Below are 25384 nucleotides of genomic sequence, written 5' to 3'. Positions count from 1 at the left end.
ACAGTAGTAGACATAATGGTCATCTGACTTAAATTCACCCATTCCAGTCCATTTTAGTTCACTGATTCCTAAAATGTCGACGTTCACTCTTGCCATCTCCTGTTTGATCACTTCCAATTTGCCTTGATTCATGGACCTCACATTCCAAGTTCCTATGCACTATTGCTCTTTATAGCATCGGACCTTGCTACCATCACCAGTCAAATCCACAACTGGGCACTGTTTTTGCTTGGCTCCGTCTCTTCATTCTTTTTGGAGTTATTTCTCCACTGATCTCTGGTAGTATATTGGGCGCTTACTGACCTGGGGAATTCATCTTTCAGTGTCATATCTTTTTGCCTTTTCATACTGTTCATGGGGTTCTCAAGGCAGGAATACTGAAGTGGTTTGCCATTCCCTTCTCCAGTGGACCACATTTTGTCAGAACTCTCCACCATGACCCGTCCTTCTTGGGTGGCCCTACACAGCATGGCTCATGGTTTCATTGAGTTAGACAAGGCTGTGGTCCATGTGATTAGATTGGTTAGTTTTCTGTGATTGTGGTTTTCAATCTGTCTGCCTTCTGATGGAGAAGGATAAGAGGCTTATGAAAGCTTCCTGATGGGATAGATTGACTGAGGGGGATACTGGGTCTTATTCTGATGGGCGGTGCCATGCTCAGTAAATCTTTAATTTTCTGTTGATGGGTGGAGCTGTGTTCCCTCCCTGCTATTTACCTGGGGCCAAATTTACCTGCTATTTACCTGAGGTGGAGGTAATGAAGAACAGTGACCTCCCTCAAAAGATCCCATGCATGTACTGCTATAGTCTGTGTCCCCAAGCCTGCAGCAGGCCACCAGTGACCCACACCCTCGCTAGAGACTCCTGGACCCACCCCAGACACCTACAGGCAAGTCCGGGACAGTCTCCTGTGGGGTCACTGTTCCTTTCTCCTGGGTCCTGGTGCACAAGCTTCTGCTGTGCCCTCCAAGAGTCTATTTCCCAGTCCTGTGTAAGTTCTGGCAGCTCTAAGTACTTTTACACTACTTAATATAAGTGCCAAAAATAGTTACAACTGAAATTAACTATATTGGAAAGATGGGGGGATAAAAGGAAAGATACATGGAGTGGGGGTAGAGGATGATGAAAAAGTCAAGTTCTTAACCACTAGAACAGCAATAAATAATAACTAAAACTGGAATTTGAAGATGAGGAGGTAAATGATATAAGAATCAGCTAAATTGTAAGCAGTTGTCTGGGGATCTGGAGGCTTAGGGCTTTTGTTTTTCATAAAACAATATATGCTTTATGTTTTCATTAAAAAAACATACGTCTCTTTAACTATCTGCATAGTCGTACCTTTGGTAAAAAAATAAAAATTATGTCAACTGGCCTTACCACACTTAACTAGCAGCAGAAGATGACTTTTCAGAAGGAAAATTTAACAATGTATATCAAAATGTCACATAAGCACACTCTTTGACCTAGCCATTCCACTTTTACGAACTAAGAAAATCACTCTACAAGGGAAAAACGAATGCATGACTTAGGATATTCATTGGCTATTTTGTGTTTCTTTTTCTAAAAATTGCTGCTCATTTTCTTTGTTCATTCTTCCACTGACTTGATAGGGGTATTTTACTCTCTGATTTATAGAAACTTTTTGCATATTAGGGGTATTAACCCACTGTTGTAACTCATGCTGGAAATAAAACCATATCTTTTGTCATACGAAGTTTTACATTTTTATATAAATAGATCTATCAGTTTTATTTCTGGCTTTCTAAATTTAGATAAATATTTTCCCATATATTCTTTGGACTTTTTTTTTTACATTTAGACCTTTAATTGATGTATATTTTATTTTGGTATATGGTGGGAAATTGGGCTCAAGTTTATTTTCTTCTAAAATCATAGCCAGTTGTCCAATAGCATTTATTGAGTAATTTCTTTTTCAACTGATGTAGAGACTAAAATATAATCAAATTTTCATATTTAGATAGATGTAAACAGGTGTACACACATACACACACACATATATATATATACACACAAACATATATACGTATATATAGAGGCAGACCTTGTTTTACTGTTCTTCATAGATACTGCATTGCTTTACAAACTGAAGTTATGTGGCAACCAAGCATTAAGCAAATCTATTGATACCACTTTTACAACAGCATTTGCTCACTTCATGTCTATGTCACATTTTGGTAATTCTCACAATGTTTCAAACTTATTTTTTATTATTCTACTTGTTATGGTGATCTTTGATGCTACTACTATAACTCCCTGGAGGTTCAGATGATAGCAGTTTTTAGCAATAAAGTATTTTTAATTAAGGTATGTACTTTTTTTCTAGACAATCGATCTCCGAGTTTGGAAGATCCCCTGGAGAAGGGAATGGCAACCCACTCCAGTATTCTTGCCTGGGAAATCCATGGACAGACGAGCCCCGTGGGTTACAGTCCATGGGGTTGCAAACAGTCAGACACGACTAAATGACTAACACTTTCACTTTCAATGTTATTGCACACTTAATAGACTATAGTATAGTGTAAACATAATTTTTCTATGCACTAGGAAACCAAAAGTTCATGTGACTGGCTTTCCTACGATATTTGCTTTATTGCAGTGGCCTGGAATGGAACCCATGGTATCTCTAAGGTATGCCCATGTGTATACATATGTATGGTACATACAGTATACACATCTGTTTTGGACTCAGTTCTCTTCCACTGCTTTAAGCCACCGTGTAACACAGTGAAGCCAGATCAAAAGAAATCACTCACCTGTCCTTCTTCATCAAAAGCCATAACCACCACGGCAGCTCCAAACTTCTTAATCTTTCTGGCCTTCTCCAAGAAGTCATCCTCTCCCTCCTTCAAGCTGATGCTATTAACAATGCACTTCCCCTGGCAGCACTTTAAGCCGGCTTCAATCACAGCAAAATTGGAAGAGTCAATGCACAAGGGCACCTGAGCACAGAAAGGCAAGACGATCACAGAAAGACAGCAAGTCACCACAAATCCCCTTCCAAGGACTCTCATATATTCCCTCTTTCTCCTTTAGGGAAACAATATACAAATAACAGAGATAGGATTTTAATCTTTTTCTTGTTCCTAAATACCAAAATATTTGGAGTAATTCCAGTCTAACAAGAGACTTTATATGTGGGCCAGAAACTGGTAACTCAAAAGATCATAGCTAAATATCAGATTGAGAGCACAGAAGTCATTTCACTGGGGTCATTTCGCCCCCTCTGATTCTGATTTTAAACAGGTCATTTAGCTTCTCTTCACCTTAAATTCTCAAAATATTTACTCCCAGAGAAGCCTTGAGACTTCTAAGTGCAGAGCTTTAAGACACAAATGAAGGATGGGTTAATGTAATTCAATGCTTACCACAGGACTTCTCACTTAAACATTTGCTGAAACTTAACAAAAAAATGACAGCCCTAGCTCTAAAGGCACTAGGAAGTGTCCTTAAAAGAATAACAAAAACAAAAAAAAAGTCAAAACTCACTCATCACAAGTTCAATTGTAAAGAAATGAACATTTTTAATTTTTTAGAACCCATCTAAAATTTTTGAAAAGCTTGACACAAAAATTAACTTTCATCTTAAAGAACAAATGTAAAAGCCAACATTAATACCTCAATTTAATCTTGTTTTATAATTTTGTCTTACTCTGATATGCCTAAAAAGGTCTCTTCTTCCTGCAATAAGGAAGGACTATCTGATATCTGAGTTCCCTAGTCTGTGGTAGAAACAGAACTAATGATTTGGTAGGAACAGCTAAGTATATCCTTCAGAGGCATGAGAAGTTAGTTCTTAGCCTATTCAGACATCAGAGGAAATTCAATAATCCTTGTGACCAATTCCAGAAGCCTTGCAAACAGTCACACTATGGTCACATCTTTTTCTTTGAAGTCTGGTTTATATTGAAAGGCTGCCATTATGTGAGAAAACGAACAACCAGAAACCACTGAGCTTTCAACACAGTACAACAGGAAACCAGCGTATGAGATGACAGACAAAGGGAAAAGTGACAAAGTCAATGAGCGACAGAGCAGCACGTGTAACTTCCCCTTGATGAATCGAAGTTCTGCACAACCTTGGCAATGTCAGGCTCGGAAGCAATGAAGTTGCAGAATCTGGTCATTGCACTTGGACCATCCAGCATGCCATCATCCATGTTAATATCCAACACCTGGGCTCCCATTTCCACCTGCATTTTGGCAACGCTCAGTGCTTCCTGAGGAAAGAATTCAAGAGGAAGCAGTATCAGGAGAGGGTAACTCAAGAAAAGGCTGACAAAAGTAGTCCTTCATCATCCCGGGCAGCCCCTTCTAATTCCACTAGGCTACCTAGCCAGCCCTTCACCGTCCCACCCCGACCCTGAGCTGCTCTCAACCATCACAGATGAACCTTTCCTAAACATCTCTTCCATCACAGTTCATCACTCCTCAGAACCCCCAGAGGCTCTGATTCCTCCCGTAAAGAATCTCAGTCCCTCAGCATGGTGTTCCAGGTCCTGGGGACCTGCCCCATCATCTTATCCAATTCAACATCTCCCCCTGAACCCTGGCACCCTTCACCCAGCTAAATCTGCTCCTACCTCTGTGCCACACATATTGTTCCCTCTGTTTCAAATATAACCCTCTCCCTTTCTGTACTATTTAAGACCCAGCTCAATTCCCACCTCCTTCAAGAAAAGTCATTACAGAAACCATCCAAAACTTATCTAACTATTCACCAAATCATGCAAAGCATTCACTGCAGGCTACTGACAGCAGTTACATGAAATATAAGTTAAACTTTTTTATGCTAAAAGGATTTTCAAATCCATTAATACATTATTATACACTGTAAATCTCCAAGTACAAAATACAGCATTTCCCACTTATGATCATTTAAGGAATATCCTGTAGGATCAGCGTTTCAGAGAACATACTTTGGGAAACATACTTTGCTTATTCCACAATGACTGGCTGCCTCTAAACATCTGCAACAATTATAAACATTATCACATGGTATATGACATTACCATTTCCTCATGGTTTCACAAATATGGGCTTATTCTCTGCAACAGATTTTAAGCATTTGGAAAATTGAGAAAGATCTTATGTATCTCCTATTGTTGTTTGAACAATGATAGGCAAAACAGATATGTTCAATAAAGTTTTCTAACTGACTGGTAGAGACTTTAAGTCTTTGTTGTATGCTTCATAGTGTAATAAAATAAGCAGGGATAAAATCAACAGTAGATTCTAATATTGTCCTAATTTTTTATTAGCCAAAGAAAATCAAACAAATTTTTAGCAATCATGAGAAGAGGCATAAGACCCTCTGGCACAGGCCACAAGGGAAAACCATTCATAATGAGGCATGAGACCCTCTGGCACAGACCATGAGGGAATTCCATTCACAATGATCCAACATTACACAGAGAAAAAGGGTTGCAATAAGATTCAGCAAATCAAAAAGTGTTTTGGTATCAGCAATATATTAAATATCATGAATAAAAAGAAGCATAAGTCATAGTCCTTGTTCTTGAAGGGCTTACATCTAGTTGAGGGCATACGACAGTCATATAAGAAGCTATGAATGCTGCCATACGATGTGAGAGTCAAATGTTTTGCCTAAACACATGGAAGGGCGAGATCTCTGAGGACTGAAGAGAGAAAGCTACCTGAGAGGGAGTGGCTTCAGCTTCCCCTGGAAAACAAACTGGAGGAAGCAAAGGGGAGACAGTAAGCAGTGACCTGCTTAGACCAGAGGTCAAAAGACACAAAACAGAGACCCAACGCCTGACCTTTCTACATCAGAAGAGCAACAGAATAATAGCTCAGGGGTCCAACTTCCCACACATGCTCCAAGGGATGAAGTGATTTGTTTAAAGATGCACAAGTTGAGTGAACAGACTGGACTGGATCTTCTCTCAGGTCAGTGCTCATTCCCGTAACCACAGAACCTTGAGGGAACACTAAATAGGGGAACTACAATCCAGCGAGGAGTCATTCCTCCCCACACAATTCCTACTTCCCAGCCCCATCCCTGCTGAGACAGCAGAGCAGTGAAGGGTATGGGCTTGGAGGACTTGGGGTCTAACATTCACTTGCTGTGAAACAACAGGCAAGTGGTTTAACCTCCCCCAAGCCTTCAGCTGGACATCTGTAAAATGGGGATGATAACAGCAACTCTCTCACAGGTCTGAAAAGATGAAGTAAATAATGCCACAAAGCGCTGAGCACAGGCATATAGTAAGACCTTAGGATGACAGATACCACTCCCACTTGCCTGCTTCTTCCTAAAACGCTGTCTGCTCTCAGTAGCAAATCTATCAAATCTGAGACTGAAAAGGACACCACAGACTGGTTTTAATTATCAAAACATAAAGAGAACACCGCCACTGCAGAACTCTATACCACCATGAACGGTCATAGGGATTTCATAAGAGTAGACATGAATGAAGGCCTGGAGGCAGAAGAAAGCCTCCTGGAACATTCAGATGACAGATCAGGACAGAAGGCAGGTTGGTATCTAACTGGAGAGGACTGGATGATGGCCTAGGGAGTTTGGGTTGAATCCCATGTGCAAAAAAAGCCACCCCATGAAAGCTTTTGAACTTGGGGAGACCATAGCAGCAGGACGTGCTGGCTGAGCAGTAGCAGAGATGAAGGGAAGAAGACAGATGGGAACCATCAGGAACCATATAACCACATAACCGAAGTACCCGCAGAGCAGATCTCCATGGGACACCACAGAGCACTCATTAACACGGTCATAAAGGAGAAGGCAATGGCACCCCACTCCAGTAGTCTTGCCTGGAAAATCCCGTGGACGGAGGAGCCTGGTAGGCTGCAGTCCATGGGGTCGCTAGGAGTTGGATACAACTGAGCGACTTCACTTTCACTTTTCACTTTCATGCATTGGAGAAGGAAATGGCAACCCACTCCAGTGTTCTTGCCTGGAGAATCCCAGGGATGGGGGAGCCTGGTGGGCTGCCATCTATGGGGTCGCACAGAGTTGGATACGACTGAAGCGACTTAGCAGCAGCAGCAGCAAAGGATGATAAATGCACACTTTCTCTGTGACTAAAACTAAGTCTACTTTGATACTGGTTGCTGAAGATCTAAAGGTTTTAAAATCTTAAAATGAGAGAAGGTTAATGAAAAAAATAAAATCATTAAAGCCCAGATCAGATTCCTCCGTGATTTAACTTCATATTTGCATAAGAAAAAAGAAGTCTGTCCATGGTGGGCTCTCTCTGGATTAAATTCTGCTCATTCATAGAATGATCAAGTTTAAGAACACTAGGGCAAAACTTTTCAAGGCAGGGCCTATTCTTTCTTTTGTGTTTGCTTGTTTATTGTAGTTTACAGTGAATAGAATCAATAATACCATGCTGGTCAGTATCTGATGTGGTCATGAGAATATAAATAGGAATTTTCTTGGCTTTCCATTTCTTTGAAGGATTTGTGAGAAGCTGAAATGAACAGTATCTTCAAACTTTTAAAATTTCACAATTAATAGAAACAGCTAGAACCTGGGTCCCTCCCATCTCATCCCATTTCATACCTCGAGTGCATTTTTTTAACAAATATCAACAAGAGCAGCTTTGATTTTTCGAAGCCTCATCCTCCCACCAGCCTGGCCGGCTGCAAACACACTTTACCATTCTCACACTGTCTGGTAGCTCTGCTAACAATGCTATCAAAGGCAGAGCAGCTTTGTTTACATGCTGTCTTAGCCAAAATACATGGCGGATGCCTCAAGGGTCTTATTAATGATGCTCACTTCATAATTTCCTGCCATGATGAGCTTAGCAAATCTCCTGGATCCTGCAACGTTACAGCGCTCTCCAATGTTAACAAAGTTGGTGTATGGTCCAATCCTGAAGGGCTCTAGACCTTAAAAGGAGAAGTATTTTGAAAATTTTCTGAAAATACATGTAAAGACAAGAGACAGAAAACAAATGTTGTCGTGAGATAGAAAAGAAGTTTCTATGCCACATCCCGTCTGACTAGCTAGGCATGGCCTTTTCCCCTAGGGATATTTAAACACGGTACAAGTCTCTACGTTTATAACCAGAACTCTCAAAAGAAGAAATATTTCAGGGTTGGAAATTGCAAATTTCTCTAAAGAGCTGAATCGTAACCAGCTCTGAGTAACAAAGCAAAATTATCATCATATTCTTATGTAACCAAGAGTCTGGGGCAAAAGCCATGAGGTTAGAATCTAAAGGAATGCTCCCCAGCTGTCCCTTCAGACATGGGCTCGAAGCCAGATGGAGTAAGCTTTCTTAATCCTACCAACAGTGTATTTAGAGTTTTATCTCATCTCTTTGATCCAGAGGGCAAGAACCAATAATCAGCAAGGCCAGACAGGGTCACTAGGAAGGACTCGGGCTGAACACTGGGAGACAGCTGACCCTGGGCGAGCCACTTAGGCTTTTTGCTCCTCCTTCCTTATTTGTCAAGGGACAATAACATCTCCCCGTTAAAGGCTGATTTAGCGGCAAATATCAGATAATTACTATGGATATGTTACACTGAGGAAAAAAGCAACATGCAGTATAAAGTACTACCAGAGGAAATGACCTTTAACTGTTTTTGTTCTACTTAATATTTACAGTATTAGGAGCAGAAGCCTTGCTAGATGGTCACAGGCAGGCTCTGGGGACAGTCAGCCCCAGGATGCAAGCCTGTACAGCCATTTTAGTCAGCACCCCAGGGGGCTTGTCTCGGAGGCTTCAGCTTACGAAAGGGCTCCAGGTCTTTTGTTCCCTGGCTTGGAAGACTATCACTTCCCAGTTCGGGCCAGTGATTTCCTTCCCCATTGGTACCATCCTCACGGCCTCATTCCCCCATGCCAGCCTCAGGGCATCCCTGATCTTTAGTTAGAACCTGGAGTTCCCAGGACACACAAGCAGGCTGCCAACATTTAAATGCTGGAGAGGCCCTACTGCCTTGCTCTAAAAGCATTTCACACAAAGCACTTCTGATCTATTATGAATGTGAAGCATCTGACAGAAAAACTACATTTGCTCTCAAGCCTGCAATTTATAAAAGAACAATTAAAAGGAGTATGTTTGATGTTATTCTTCTAAAATCTGATTGAAGGTGTTTTTTTAAAACAATTTAGAAATAGCACATGAAATTCAAATCAGAAGAAAGAATTCTTTCATTCTTACATATAGAAACTCTTTTTAAAATCGTAACTAAATGGTTATCTCCTATTTCAACTGTGGCGAAGGTTAACCATTTTAACTTAGTCCTTGGCTAAAGTGGTTCAGATGGTAAAGAATCTGCCTACAATATGGGAGACCCAGGTTCAAACCCTGGGTGGGGAAGATCCCCTGGAGAAGGGAGTGGCAACCCACGCTGGTACTCTTGCCTGGAGAATTCCGTGGACAGAGGAGCCTGACAGACCACAGTCCACAGAGTCGCAAAGAGCTGGGCACAACTGAACAACTTACACTTTGGCCGAAGTAAGATCTGAGGATGAAATAAACTATTCCACCACACCTCTCTCTAATAAAAGCCCCCTTTTCAGGGTAGGGGGTGTATCATAAATCACAAATCCCTCTTCTTCTAGTTTTATCCTATCTTCTGGAGAATAAAAAGGAAAAAAAGGGTAGACTGAAGAGGTATATTTTTAACTCAACTTCATCTCACTCACTGGGATTAATTCTATGCAGTATGTTCAGAGTGAAAAAAGTAGTTATTACTTTTACTATAACTTGTACTTTATTTCACTTTTCTTAGGAGACGTATGGAACAAAAATATATCAGTTTAGAGAAATGTTAAATTCTCAGTTAGGGTGCAGAATTCCTCGTGTGTGCTATTTGCAGGTTCTCTAAGAAACTGTATATACATTTTCCTTTTTGCTTAAAGATATTTTCTAAGAATACAACATTAAAGTGTTGTGGGAAAAAATAAAAAATTTAAAGCTTTTTTTCTAATTGTTGGCATGATAACCTATTTTACCAACACTCTTTTGAACACTGAAGCTTATTCTGAAAAAGGGAAGCTGCCTACCCCACAGGGCTGTTGAGAACAAAACAAATAATAGATATTACAACTCTTTGTAAAGTCCTGAACACATACTTAACATAAGAGCAGGTCAATGATATTTTAGAAGCACATAAAACTTTCTAGGAAGAGACTACCATCATTAAAAAACCTTGAGCCTGGGCTAGATTTTTTAGCAACTAGCAGCAAATCTGACAATTAAAATTGTTAGGCTGTGCTCCACGTACATTTTCAAAGCAGTGCACAATAATTCTGACCAAAGGCACTACCTGTGCCTTCCTTCACATTTCCCTGAAGTATCTTCCTGCTCCCATCCCTAAAAAACACAATGGGTTCTTTGCCAGAATTTAAGTGCCAAGAAAAACACATAGTCTTCTTTGACCTAATAAACAAGTTCCTTGACATAAACATCACTACCACGTAGACTAAACATACAAACTTAATCTACAAACGATTTCTGAAATTATAAAAAAATCACACCTTTACAACTTACCAGACAGTAGCATATGCCCTTCGAAAACAGTGGCAGGTGGAACTCTAGGCTTACAGTTTTTCACAGCTTCAGCAATTTCTCTGAGTTAAAAGAGAAAACACAATATCCATTAACTCAGAACAAAATTCAATTAAGCTGATTTCCAGCTATGACATTAAGTCTGTTTAACATAATTATATACCTAGTTCCAAATGTGCAGCAGCAATTGTGCTTTTTAGTTCTCTCAGTAATGCAGAAACTGAATCTATAATATTTCACATTTCTGTATCTGTCCCATCTGCTGTGTATGGACTGGACCAGTTTCTATGCTCAGACGTGAACCTACAAACATGCACCTACAGATATGAGACAGTTTACACAAATGCACACAGCAAATCTCCTCGACCTTTCCCAAACCTGAAGATGTCCTTAAGCCACACAGTAATTTAAAAGAAAGAAAAGGCTTCATTGTTGAGAAGGAAGAGAAAGAGGAGAGGAGATGCCTAGAGCAAAGGAAATTAAATCCTTTAGGTATTTTTTTTCAAGCGCACACACACACAGTAGAGAGGATTCAGAGTAAGACATCACTAAAACTCCAAAATAACTACTCCTGGAAATTTGTTTTAGTTATTCATACTCTTTGGAACCTTCTCGGCTTCAATGAAATATGTCTCTATTCAGCCTTGAAAAATCTGCCTGCTCTACTAAATTGATCAGGACCAGTATGAACCATTCACTACAGCCCCCCAAATTAATATGTGAATGACAAAATAAAAGCAGCAAATATACATATACAGAGATAGATAAACAGACACACACACACACACAGGTATTTTTGAAGCAACTCTTTTTATAAAGGAAGAAAGTGAACGTGAACGTGGCTTAGTCATGTCCGACTCTTTGTGACCCCATGGACTATACAGTGCATGGAATTCTCCAGGCCAGAATACTGGAGTGGAGAGTAGCTTTTCCCTTCTTCAGGGGATCTTCCCAACCCAGGGTTTAAACCCAGATTTCCCGCCTTGCAGGCAGATTCTTTACCAGCTGAGCCACAAGGGAAGCCCTATAAAGGAGGCGATAACCTTAAAAACAAAAAGAGATCCAAAGATAAGCTATCCTCAACTATTAATAGCTTTCAGATAGTATTTAAAAGATGTTTAAAAAATTATAGACTCTTAATAGAGTCTATCACAGAGGTCAACAAAAGCAGTGCAACATTAGGCAATTCACAAAGTGAATATTTTATAGGTATGAAACAGATGCAGAACAGTCAGGTGACTAGCTCACCTGACTAATGTGATCATTAAATATGATCATCAGTCACTTTAGGAAAAAAAAAAACAAAAACAGAAACAATCCTCAACTATATTTCACTCCAATTGTTTTTCAATTCCGACCCTCTTTATAAGAGGATTAATCATGAAACTGCAGGGACTTAACCATACCCTTCACCATGTCCTGTCTCACACTCCCTTCCTTAACCCTCAACAACTTGGATTAAGCGGTGACTGTGCCAGGTGAGGTGAAGATACTCTTCTTGACCTCAATGTGCTTGCCGCTTACTGTCTTTTCTGTCCATGAAAGAATCTAGTGGAGGCAGGTATTTCTCCACATATGAGCTGTCCTTCCTTGAGCACTGGAAGTAAACACTGGAATATTAATCAGGTATTTAAAGGTACAGTGTTAAGATAGCTAGCATTTGCTTATAATCATCTAAAGGGGAAAACGAAGTTAGAAAATAGATAAAATAAGAATAGCAAAATGCTGAAAATTATGAAAATTACATCTTAGGCACATGGGATTTCATTTTATTATTTTTGTACTTTATAAAAATTAAAGTATCCTAGTTTGCTAGGACTGCCATAATGAAATACCACAGGCTAAGGAGTTTAAACAGCAAGATTCATTTCTCAAAGTTTTGGAGGCTAGAAGTCTCAGGTCAAGGCGTCAGCAGGACTGGTTTCCTCTCCTTGGCTTCTAAATGACCCTCTTCTCCCTGTGCTTTCACAGGGTCCCCTCCTGTGTGTGTGTGTCCTCACCAGTCACACACTGGATCAGGATCTATTCACATGACTTCATTTTACCTTAATTACCTGCTTAACCACCCTACCTCTAACTATTGTCACATTCAGAACTGGGGATTAGGGCTTCGATCTATGAATTTTGAGGGGGACACAATTCATCCCATAACAAAAAATTAAACACTTAGAAGTGATTATCACCTGATATGATCTGGTGTCGTACCACAGCATCCGCCAACTATGTTGACCAAGCCATCAACAGCAAAATCCTGCATTTAGAAAAAGTTTCAGAGAGCTCATCTGAATTCTAAGTTCACCACCATCAATTCACCATCAATTCAGCATCAATTCTAAGTTCACCACCATCCACATTTCCTGAATAACTAATTTTACATTTAAAAGAGAGCTAAACATATTTGACTCTAGATATAAAGCCTTCACAAGACTCAGATACTTAAAAGCAGAGAACAGTTCAGATGAAATGCAATGAGACATCTGCCTATCTGATCATAATAAAAATTTCTTTTACCTATATGCTGAGCAGAATGAATATGAACTGAATAATGTATTTTCCAATAACATCTAAGTTATTAGTATTTAAATTTAAATTCAAATGTTGAAAAAATCAAAAATTCAATTCCTCAGTCACAATAACCACATTTCAAGTACTCCAATGATCGCAAGTGATAGAGGTTACATAATGCATAATGTGGGTCGGGAGTTTAACCACAGCTGGTCTGAAGGAAAAGATAACCGAGAGGGAACTCAAGGAACTGAGAAGTGACAGTACTGAAAAGAGCATCTACATAAGGTACTGAAATCATAAGAATTAAGTCAGAAGAGGAGACAATGTCAATAAGCCAGAAGCTAAAAATCCAAGGAATGAGGAAAAGAGACCCAGGGGTTAGAAATAAGGAGGAGTTGTGGGCAATACGGTTTTGTGAACCAGGACTTCAAAGATGGAAGGTGTATGGAGAGAACGAGAGCGGGGGCGATGACAATGGGGAGCAAAGAGATGTCAACGCCACCCAGCAGTTTTGTGGGTGGAGAAGACCACTTGGGAGTGCTCAGAGGATGAGTTTCAGTTAGTTTGGGTCTGACCTCACTGAGAATCCACTTGTTTCTACTATGAGAGGGATGCTGACAGCAAGCCCCTTCCTCTGCCTCCATCATATTCATTCATCTTAAGCTTTTATTTCTTATATACTTATATATACTTATATATTGGGTTTTCTTTAGAGGCAAAGTCTACATCTAAATATTCTAAATCAAAAATTCCATTTCTTTATCTCTTAAAAACCAAGTGAAAGAGGATTCGTGACCTTTAAATGCATGGCCATCACGTGGGGAGTTTCATCATAGTCACCGAAGGTATTGGGAAGACCTAAGAAAGCATATTTCAACCATTACTGGAAATTTTCACAAACAGACATAGTATTTGTAAAGGCTTTAGGTTAAAAGGTTAGCAAACTTTTTATTTATAATTAAAGCAAGATTACTTAAAAAAATAACAATTCATATTAAACATAAGTACAGAGACAACATATCAAACAACAACAAAATCACAGAGGAAAATAAATACCATTATTTCTTTTCCATTTCAAAGAAAAGCTTCACTACTACATGGGACTGAATTCCTCTACCTCTGGCCCTCCCCTTCCTATAAAGGAAATTAATTCTAGTCACCTAGCTGCCAGGGGGCAAGGTTTGAGGGAGTACCACACATCCTTTGAACTATCAAGCACCAGGCATGCAATTAAAAACAACCAAAACACAGCCCATCCCCTTTCAAGTAAGTTTTCCCAAGTAAGACTTCAGCATCTAATCACCCAATTTCCTGTTTTATTTATTATCCACTTCTAGTTATCTTATTCCTAATGCTCAAAAACATACACCAGGAAATCTGGTTAACCCAGGATGGATTATCAATATTAAAAGGACAGCTTAAAAGTTGTCTACATTTATCTTAGGAATTTTTATATACCATAAATTTGAAGTCCTAACTTAAAAAGAGGAAAAGTAACAAGTTCTTTATCTGCTCATTTGTTGATACAGGGGAACAAAGAGGGCTCTCACACAGGGTCTTTGCGCCCATCACTTTGGCCATGCCCACATGGCAAGCACTGTCACCAATTCCAAGACTCTGGTCAGTTAAGCAATGAGGCTTCATTCCCCCAAGCTCTGTCCACTTCTGACACTTTCAGGCTGAGCCAAACTGTTCTTTCATATCTAGACGGAAACAGTTGTCCAGACCCAAGTATTCTTCATTTAAAAAATTCCTATTAAAAGCTGACTATATCCTAAGATCTACAAAACAAACCCTTTTAATCCAGATCTGCTTCCCTATCTACTCAGGTCTTGTGTATCTGGATTCTCCTATGTATGACTCCCCTGAAACACATACCTGCATTGGGATAACAGAGAACATAAGCTGTTGTACATTTTCCAATTGTTTCAATAAAAGGTCTCATTTCAGCTGCACCCAGAGCACAATTTAATCCAATGCTGAAAAACAAAAAGAAGAGATTAGAAGCACCCTCTTTTATTCTAAATATTTATACATATACAAAGTTATGATGAGGAAAGGAGTATATTTAAAACCAAGCAGATAATAAATCTCTTGATTTGAAGCACATTTAATTCAGCTCCAGTCAAAGCCACCTCACTGATGTTCCCTGCAGCACTAAATATTTCCACCCATGTCTCCAACAGATGATCTTACAGCTTAAGGATCCACACTATAAATAAAAAAATAAGTTCACAGTTTCATCACTGGTATACCACGAAACAAAAATGTCTGCAAATTACCACCACTAATAAACATTGATTGGAAAGCAATACTGCAGAGAAAGAAAAAGGAAGATCTTGCAGGTAGATGGAATATTAATGGTATATGGAAGCCACTTTGGGAGTCTAGAAGACCAAGACTTGGCCCTTGATCCAACTGACTTGCAACATGATCTTGGACTTAGAATTTGTCCTCTTATAAATTAAGTGGGTTTACTTGCAACCAAGGAGCTCTGTGTTTTGCAAATAAAACTTACTGCGACTCAAAACAGATCAAAGCCCCTACAAAGCCACTCTCAGCGGGAGCTGCCAAGGCCTTCAGGAATTCAAGAATTAACTTGACTGGGACTATGTCATCTTTTATTTTTTCATATTTAACTTTTTTTCCCTTTATTATGATTTCTTAGTGCAATGTGATATACTAGATTAGACCTGGAACAGAAAAAGAACAGTGTGGAAAAACTTGAAACCTAAATAAAGTGTGGAGTTTAGATAACAGTAATATGCTTTTAGTTTTGCTGAAAGTATCACAGGTAATGCAAGATGTCACATTAGAAAAAACTAGATTAAAAAAAAAAAACTAGCTGAAGAGCACACAGGAACTCTGTGTACCATGTGTGCCACTTTTATGCAAATCTGAAATTATTCCACAATAAAAAGTTTATTTAACAAATTCACAACTGCCATTTGTGATAAAAAAAAAAAAACTCCTAGTTTACTAGGAACAGAAGAAAACTTCTCACACTGGATAAAGCACATCTATTTGGTGATGTAGAATTAAATGTTTTTCCCACAAGATCTGGAACAAGGTAAGGATGACTTCTTTCACCTCCTGCTAAAGGTCATGCTGGGAGTCCTAAGAGGGAATTAAGAGAAAATGGAAAATAAAAGGTATGCAGATTGGAAAGGAAGAAACAAATTTGTCTTTTTTCACAGGTAAGACTATCTATTACTATTCCAAAGAATCATCTAAAATGCTCTTTGAACCCAAACTGTAAAGTACAAGGTTCATATACAAAAGTTAACTGTTTACCTAAACACTAGCAATGAGCAATTGAAATTTGAAATACAAAACATAACGGTTTACATAACATATTTACAATGGCACCAAAACAAATGAAATACTTGTGTATAACTTCAAAACTCTGATGAAAGAAATCAAGGAAGATCTAAATAAATGGAGATATATCCTAAGTTCATGAACGGGAAGATTTATTGTACTTAAGACCTCAATTTTTCCCAATTTTATATACATTCACACACATCAATTAAAATCCAGCAAATTATTTGTGAATACCAATGAACTGATCCTAAAGTTTACATGAAGAAGTAAACGACTGCTAACACAATTCCTAGAGGAGAAGAACAAAGTTGAAGGACTGATACTACCCGACTTCAAGATGCATTAAAAAGCTAAAGGAACCTCTGGTATTGATGAGAGCACAGAGCAACGCAGCAGAATAGAATCTAGGAACATAATCAACTGACTTTTGACAAAGAAGCAAAGGCAATCCAATGGAGAAAGGACTATCTTTTCAAGAAACAGTGCTGGAACAACTGGACATTCGCATTTGACAACTTAATCCAGACACACATCTTACATCTTCATAAAATTAATGCAACATGGTTAACTGTAAATTGCAAAACTATTAAAGATATAAATATGTATATAAAGATTACACAAGAGATAAATCTATGTGACCATGGGTTTGGCAATGAGTTTTAGATACAGTACCAAAAGTAGGTTCCATGAAAGAAAAATAAATTGATATGCTGGACTTCACTAAAATTAAAAACTCTGTCCAATGAAAGAGCAGACTTTAAGAGCATAAGAAGACAAGCCATAGGCTGGGAGCAAATATTTGTAAAACACATATATGGTATTCAAAGTTGCTGTTTTTTTTTTTTTTAATTCTTAAAACTCAACAATAAGAAAACTACCCAACTCAAAAAAAATAAACAAAAGATGTGAAGAGCAAACAGCTACCTCAAGGTGTTGTTGCCAAAATTAAAAGAGCATTAAGCACTTAGAACTGAGCCTGGCACACAGCAAACTCCCAATAAACGTCTACGACTCTTATTTTTATGGCCAACACTATAATAAAAGTTCACAGAGCACTCTGAGAAGAACATTGACCTGGGCTGGTAAGCGAGGGAAGCGTCCCTGGAGAGGACCCTAGGGATGGACTTAAAAGGCTCATGTGTGGGGGTGAGAATGCAGGGCAGGCACAGCCTCCAGGCAGAGGTAGTCCACGCATGGACAAGGCACAGGAAGAAACTGTGTATACTCTAAGAGCTTCCATCTCATCACCATTTTGATCAGAAAAATATAGAGATATCTTAAAATACAATGCAAAAGCCCTTTAATTTTTAAAAATATTTATATATTTTTTTGGCTGCAATGGGTCTTAGTTGCTGCACTCGGGATCTTCCATCTTTGGTTTAGCATCAGAACTTTGAATTGCAGCATATGGGATCTAGTTCCCTGACCAGGGTTTGAACCCAGGCCCCTTGCATTGGAAGTGCAGAGTATTAGCCATTGGACCACCAGGAAAATCCCGGCCATGTTAATTTTAAAGATAAAAATCTAAGTTTTCGAATTCCTACTGTATTCCAAATTAGGCTGTTTCACCTTATTCCAAGCTAGGCTGTTTCTGGTTGCTCCACAAGCAGAGAGTGAAAAAACCTTGCTGTTTTTAAGTGCTGATAATAGATTTAAAGTGTTTTTACTGGGCCAAGGCAGTCTTAAACTATAAGGGGAACATTCACAGACAAAAAGGCAACTCTCTGGCTTGTCCAAGGAGTATAAGAACTCTCCCAGTAACTCAAATTGATTCATTTAGGTTGTCTTCTGATGTCCTCAGGGCAGTCAGAATATACCTCAAGGAAAGTCGATATTTCACACAAGTGATACGGAGGGAATATGAAGAAGCAATTCGCTCCCAGGTCACAGGCTGTAGTCACTAGAAGAGATGAACCCCAAAAGGAATGGAGGCAGGAAAGAATGATCACTCACCAGAGTGGGTCTGCATGAGACACGCTGATGACAAATGCCTCCCCAGTCTGGCCAGAGAGAGTCCGCCCACTTTTATCAACAATTGTCCCTGAAATCTGAATTCAAAAAGTAAACTCAGTCAACCACATAGACTTAAGAATACAGTCTCAAAAACAAAATAAAACTAAGAAGCTTTAAAAACAAACAAACAAACATGAAAGAGAACTGTAGCACTAAGGCAACACTGTTTAACCATGGTTGGAAACAGATGAGTGCCCAGGGGAGAGGTTGGAAAGCCAAAGAAACAGAGAAAAGGGAAAGTCAGGGAGGCAAAAGCAGTGCCCAAAAAAGCTTTAGGATTTACACCACCAGTCCCATCAGAGAGGACTTTCCACAGATATTTAAGGTTATCCTGGTCTCTTGCTGTTCAACATCTGATTCGTCTAACAACGCTTGTGAGTTCTAATCTATTCTCAGCAAGCAGTGCGGGCCTGCCTAGTGCATCGGTGAACTGGCAGTCTGCTGTCTCTGGTGGTGGACGCTTCATGGTCAGCTTCAAGTCCGTCCCTCCCTGGGCCCTAGAGACAGTGAGCCTTTGACTCTGGGGACCAATTCAGCCAGGCTTCCTTGGAATAGCCTGCCTTTCACCAACCACCTCTAGATTAGTTGTCTTCACGTTTCCGCAGATAAGACTGCTATTGGTTTGAAGTGATGGTAGGAGGGAGGTAGAGAGAGGAAGTTAAAATAGTTGGTTCCTAAAAGATGATCAATACTCTCAAAAGTTCTGTGTCAGGAAAACTAAAACCCCACCCTCAAAATGATGATATTAAAAAAAAAAAAAAAAAAAAAAAAAAACACAAAATTCATCAAGCGAATACTTTAGGACTTACAAAGACAGGCCGGGGAACATACTCCTCTTCAAAAAGTTTTTGGACTGCAAACAAGGCTGCCTGCCAGGGAGAAAAAGGGACATCTTTGTTACCGAGAGACCGTGTCAAAGGTCACAGTCTAACAGGCTGATCAGAATGTTCCTTTTACCAAGGCCTCTTCAGATAAGGCACATATCACGCTCTCTGGGGAGGAGAAACAAGTCCTCCATGTGACATACAACACCCACACCCCCTTCTCAAGGTAACACTGTACATATTCAGTTCAGTTCAGTTCAGTCCCCCAGTCATGTCCGACTCTTTGTGACCCCGTGAACCGCAGCACGCCAGGCCTCCCTGTCCATCACCAACTCCCGGAGTTCACCCAAACCCATGTCCACTGAGTCGGTGATGCCATCCAACCATCCCATCCTCTGTCGTCCCCTTCTCCTCCTGCCCTCAATCTTTCCCAGCATCAAGGTCTTTTCAAATAAGTCCCAGCATCAAGGTCTTTGCATCAGGTGGCCAAAGTATTGGAATTTCAGCTTCAGCATCAGTCCTTCCAATGAACACCCAGGACTGATCTCCTTTAGGATGGACTGGCTGGATCTCCTTGCAGTCCAAGGGACTCTCAAGAGTCTTCTCCAACACCACAGTTCAAAAGCATCAATTCTTCAGCACTCAGCTTTATAGTCCAACCCTCACATCCATACATGACCACTGGAAAAACCATAACCTTGACTAGACGGACCTTTGTTGGCAAAGTAATGTCTCTGCTTTTCAATATGCTATCTAGGTTGGTCATACTTTCCTTCCAAGGAGTAAGCATCTTTTAATTTCATAGCTGCAATCACCATCTGCAGTGATTTTGGAGCTCCAAAAAATAAAGTCTGACACTGTTTCCACAGTTTAACCATCTATTTGCCATGAAGTGATGGGACCAGATGCCATGATCTTAGTTCTCTGAATGTTGAGTTTTAAGCCAACTTTTCCATTCTCCACTTTCACTTTCATCAAGAGGCTCTTTAGTTCTTCTTAGCTTTCTGCCATAAGGGTGGTGTCATCTGCATATCTGAGGTTATTGATATTTCTCCCGGCAATCTTGATTCCAGCTTATGCTTCCACTGTACATATTATAACAAAACAAACGCTGACTGGAAGTCCACCCATGAACTAATATTTCCCCTGAGGAAGAGCTGAAGAGCTACTCTTTTTCTTCCTTCTCTCAATCAAAACTAAAAAGACGTAAATATGAAGCCTCTACTTCTACAGCCTCACATAAACAAGGTAGGTCCATGAACCAACAGTGTGCTGCTGCTGCTAAGTCACCTCAGTCGTGTCCGACTCTGTGCGACCCCATAAACAGCAGCCCATCAGGCTCCCCCGTCTCTGGGATTCTCCAGGCAAGAACACTGGAGTGGGTTGCCATTTCCTTCTCCAATGCGTGAAAGTGAAGTCGCTCAGTCGTGTCCGACTCTAGCGACCCCATGGACTGCAGCCCGCCAGGCTCCTCCATCTATGGGAATCTCCAGGCAAGAGTACTGGAGTGGGGTGCCATTGCCTTCTCCGAACCAACAGTGTATGTCACTGCAAAAAAGAATATGAGCTAGAATGGGTTGTAAAGACACAAATGCTGTGTTAATCTGTACTGTCCATGTTTTCTTAAGTTCCAAGACCAGAAACTAAGGTCCTCTAATGCCCAAAGCTCTTCCATATCTGAACCCACAGACAGAGATACTGCATACATAAAAACTATAGTAAGGTAGTATTTTTCACCTATTAGAGTGGAAAAGATCAAAAAGTTCAATAGAGGGGGTGTGGTGAAAGCAGCAGCATTCCTGTGGACTGCTCCCTGACTGGAGGATAAATGAGTACAATCTTGGAGGGTGGAGATCAAAAGTAACAGTGCCCAGACTCTTTAACGCAGCAATTTCACATGTAGAAATTTATACTCAGAGACACTGTCAAAAATGTATGCGTGAGGATAGCTACTTTTTATTCCACACACTAAGTACCTTTGTACGTATGTAAGGAATACAAGCACATACGCACACTCACTCGTATACTTTTCTCTGAATGGAATCTCCACAGGGCCTCCACACCAGGAACAGCAGTTGTCCCTCAGGAAGACAGCTAGATACCCAGGGAATGGGGGCAGGGAGGATATTTACTTTTTATTCCATACATTTATCTTGAATTTTAGAATCGTGCATATATATCTGACCTATGCATCCATGCACATACAGTAGCTATACATGAAAATATTCAGTTTCATAATTAAAAAGTTCTTTATATAAAATAATAATGTTGTATGTCCTCACTTCATGAGGGGAAGCACCCCAGCCGGCACCCCAGATCAGCCCCCTTTTCCTCCTTTAACTCACCTTGGCATTGGCGGTATCAAAAATAGTTTCAATGAGTAAGATATCCACTCCACCATCCAGAAGCCCTTTGGCCTGCTCTTTGTATGCTTCAACAAGTTCATCAAATGCTGCAGAAAACAAACCACACCCAGGACATCAGTCATCAATATCCTTTGAAAGCCCAGGACACATCAAATTTAGGCCTGGTTCCAGGTGAACTACCTATTGCTGGTTTGTATGCACAATTGAAGGGCAACACCACATTTTATAAGAAACATGGCAGTGATGGAAGTTAAACCAGCAAACTAAACACAGACACTCCTAAACACTCTGCACACAGGCTCACCTCCCATATGTGAGCAGAGAACAAGCCACTGACTGGGTGGGGAGGGACATGATTTCTTGAGCCCTGGCTCTTACTTTAAGATCTTTAAAACAGATCTTTCCAGGGATGGTTTTAATCAATCAATTCAGGGAAGAGTGTGAGGAATAATTAGAGAAACGTGTCACACTGGTGTGGATTCATGACTGGTCGAGTCACATTCTCTCAAGCCCTCTGGGGTAAAATGTGGTTCTACTGATTTTGCGCCTGTCCTCTGACACCAACTCTGTCAGAAAAGAAACCTGCCTGGTGTGCAATTTCAGTCTCAAACACAAAAGCGTACAATCAAATCCTGGGTAAACTTTTTGTTAAAAATGTCTTATCTATTTCCATCTCAGAGGGTATCCCACTCGCCATTTTATCTCTCACCCAGGAAAGGAAAGATGCACATACATTCAATAGAGTAGCCTACTTCATCTTACATAGTGCAAGAGAGGAAAGGTCTCCACTGCCACATTAAGACCAAAAGAAGCTCTGCCACATGTCCGCCCAAAATGAGCAACTCCTAGTGGAAAAGTGTGTCTGGAACCAAAATCTACAAATCACGCTTGCCTGAACTTGTCTTTGACACAGAATTCATTACCACACACGGTATTACTATTTGGCTCTGACCGTTTAATTCTTTTTGTTTTTTTTCCAGTCTAATGCTTAAACTGACCTACCCTTCTCATAAAATTTCAATGCAAGTATGCTTACAGATGCTGGTGTATAATGTTAGTCTGTTTATAACTGCTCCCTGACAAATAAAGTGGAGTCTAGCAGGCTATTCTATAAACTGACCAAGGCCTAGTATCTATATTTGCTCAACTTCTCAGTTTAAAGTTTCATTTTGATTGGTTTTATTTCCACAGCTGATAAAGAAGCCCAAACACAACAACAGAAAGCAGACTCAAGATAAATAATACTAATCCAATGACTAATAACAGCTCACTTTTATTTAAATGTCTACCACATTCCAGGGACTGCTAAGCCCTTAAGTCACAACAACCCCTAAACAGAAGCTGGCACTGGCCCCATATTACAGATGTACAGATTACTGAAACACCGAGGTACTTGCCCAAGGTCAATGATTGTATATGATACTCACTGATGTTCCTGTAATCTGGTCTTTCCACAGATGGCGACACAGAGAGTGTCTTGTTAGTTGGACCCAGAGCTCCTGCCACATACCTCTTAATTCCTTTGGGAAAAGAAAAACAAGTGTGAAACCCCTAAATAGCTTGCCCTTTTTGTTGTGAGTCAATAGGCCATCAGATTTTCCCTAGAACATAGGAATACAATCTTTTGTCCATCGCTCCGAAATTCAGAAAGCACAAAAGCCTCACTTCTTCCCTTAATTCAACAACAAAACTTGACCTCACCTCAACTACAAGAGGCTATTTATAGTTTTTACTCACTTAGTAGACAATTCATAGATTTTACTGCAAATAGATATTTGATTATGAGGGCCGTCCTGGACCCCACTGGGGAAATTATGAGACATGAAGTATGTGCACATGTGACCTCCAAGCCAATGCAAAAAACCTGAATTCTCATATCTGGCTTCAAAGAGTTTCAGTTAGTAATCCTTTTCTCTCAACCACAGCCATGTGAAAGTGAAAGTCATTCAGTCACGTCCAACTCTGCAATCCCATGGAATGTAGCCTCCCAGGTTCTTCTCTCTGTGGAACTCTCCAGGCAAGAATACTGGAGTGGGTTGCCATTTCCTTCTCCAGGGAATCTTCCCAACCCAGGGATCGATCCCAGGTCTCCCGCATTGTAGGCAGATTCTTTACCATCTGAGTTACCATGGAAGCATCACCACAGCTATGCTTGGACAAATTCTCTCTTCCTACCCTTAAGAAACTTTGAAGGTCATGAACATAGGTTCTGCAAAATTTCCTCACAGCAGCACTGATCTTGAAATGCTCCCCACTGCTGTATTGCAGGGCCTTTGCAGGGGGAAAATATTAAATCACAATGAGTAATTACAAAGCCTGAAATTAAAGTATGAAGGAGATCCAATCTTACTTTAATAGCTCTTTAAGAACTCCTGAATAATCTTTCCTTTAGGCTAGAGTCCTGGTGCTCCTAAGAGCCTGACATGTTATATTCATTTACATATCATAACAGAAGCAGGGGGCACACTGCTCATCACTTGTGTTGATTTTAACTAAATGGTTATGTTTTACCATTTACCAACCAATCGATAACCCAGCCTTTAGCAGGTTACAATATTCTTTATCCACCCCCTCCACCCCCCTGCCAAGCTGGACAATAATGTTGGTATAAGAAAAACACTCTTATCTTTCCCTGCTTTGGCTGACTGAATATCCTCTGCCCTGTGATTCTTTTGGGGCAATAGTCTATGCCCTTCCATATTTAACATTATCTCTCAGAAACAGAGTTCCTATAAATTGCTTCAGTCTTCATTAGTATGCTGTGTCTAACTTCCTAACAATTTTGCTTTACATCTTTCCTGTTGGCAATAATTTCACATTTCCAAATCTTAAGGGGTTCCATATATTTCTTCTATCCCTTTCCCGCCCTCAAAGCCTCCCCTCCAGCTGGTGCCCAAGTGTTCTTATGGCAGCCAGCCAGGAGGTGAGTTATTTTGGGGAGCCATTTTTCAAATCCCAGCAAGACTGACTCTACTGTGCTACACAACAGCGCCTTCAAAGACATTAGTGGCATGAAGTGGAAAACACTCCAAAGACCATCTCTCTTTACCTAGGTAAGGAAAACCTCAAGGATGAGGGTCGCTTAAAAGGGATAAGATCAAATATCTTAATGATCACCACTATGACCACAGCAGTCAGTTGCGCCTCAGTAACCTGAAGATGTGCTTCTGAAGGTGGAGAGATCATCTTAGCTGTAAACGCATGGGGAATCCATGGTACCAGCTATAAAATTAAGACATAACATCGAATAAACACAGAGCAGGAGACAGACCGATGGAGATGGGGTCAATTCAGAGAGACGTTGAATGCTTGATTATGAAACTGCAGAGAAGTAACCTACAAACAAGTACATGATGGCATCTGCAGTGTTGCTGTAGGCCAGCTGTCACGGAAGGAAAAAGGGCAATAAGCACAGATTATTACAGCTAAGAATGTCAAAGGAAGCAGCTTTGGTTTTTTGTTTTGATTTTTAAAGCAAAAAGAAAAAAAAAAAAGGAGAATAAGGTTCCTTACCTGTCTGGAGAGATATGTCCTCGGCTGCTTTTCTGGCCACTCCCGCAGAGCACATGTTCATCCGGTAGGCCTAATACATCAATGGCAAGGGTTAGTTTGTCTTTTTTCTTCCATAAAATAAGTAAGGAATTCATGACCTTCTAAAACTCAATTTTATTCAATAAGAAAATGCAGAGTGAATTAATTTGAGGTCTGAATAAAATCTTAGCCAATAAGGCCTACCAGCTGCCCCAGAAATGAAGGCAACAGGAAGGGCAAGTCTTTGGGAACTACTTTTACGTTCCTCCCCAAAACCATGAGCTAG

The 25384-nt window shown here is 40.1% G+C and overlaps 1 protein-coding gene across 3 annotated transcripts in view; it reads right to left on the bottom strand.

Moving 5' to 3' along the window:
- Nucleotides 1-25384, bottom strand: part of MTR (5-methyltetrahydrofolate-homocysteine methyltransferase) — a 134241-nt gene that overhangs the window by 83402 nt on the left and 25455 nt on the right. For 2 of the 3 annotated variants that reach the window (XM_010860114.1, XM_010860115.1), the window contains exons 4-15: nt 25081-25150; nt 22995-23087; nt 21547-21653; nt 19187-19246; nt 18318-18412; nt 14919-15019; nt 13837-13898; nt 12716-12783; nt 10515-10594; nt 7784-7896; nt 4098-4238; nt 2775-2960 (exon numbers count right to left, since the gene is read on the bottom strand). In XM_010860114.1, coding sequence (XP_010858416.1) covers nt 2775-2960; nt 4098-4238; nt 7784-7896; nt 10515-10594; nt 12716-12783; nt 13837-13898; nt 14919-15019; nt 18318-18412; nt 19187-19246; nt 21547-21653; nt 22995-23087; nt 25081-25150 — 1176 coding nt within the window. Of the gene's footprint in view, nt 1-2774; nt 2961-4097; nt 4239-7783; nt 7897-10514; nt 10595-12715; nt 12784-13836; nt 13899-14918; nt 15020-18317; nt 18413-19186; nt 19247-21546; nt 21654-22994; nt 23088-25080; nt 25151-25384 lie in introns of those variants that run through there. The other variant, XM_010860116.1, reaches the window with a different exon arrangement.

Source organism: Bison bison, unplaced genomic scaffold, assembly GCF_000754665.1.
Source record: "Bison bison bison isolate TAMUID 2011002044 unplaced genomic scaffold, Bison_UMD1.0 scf7180017864462, whole genome shotgun sequence".
Taxonomy (NCBI): Eukaryota; Metazoa; Chordata; class Mammalia; order Artiodactyla; family Bovidae; genus Bison; species Bison bison.
Note: the sequence above shows the minus strand (reverse complement) of the source record. Positions and strands in the feature narration are given on the sequence as shown.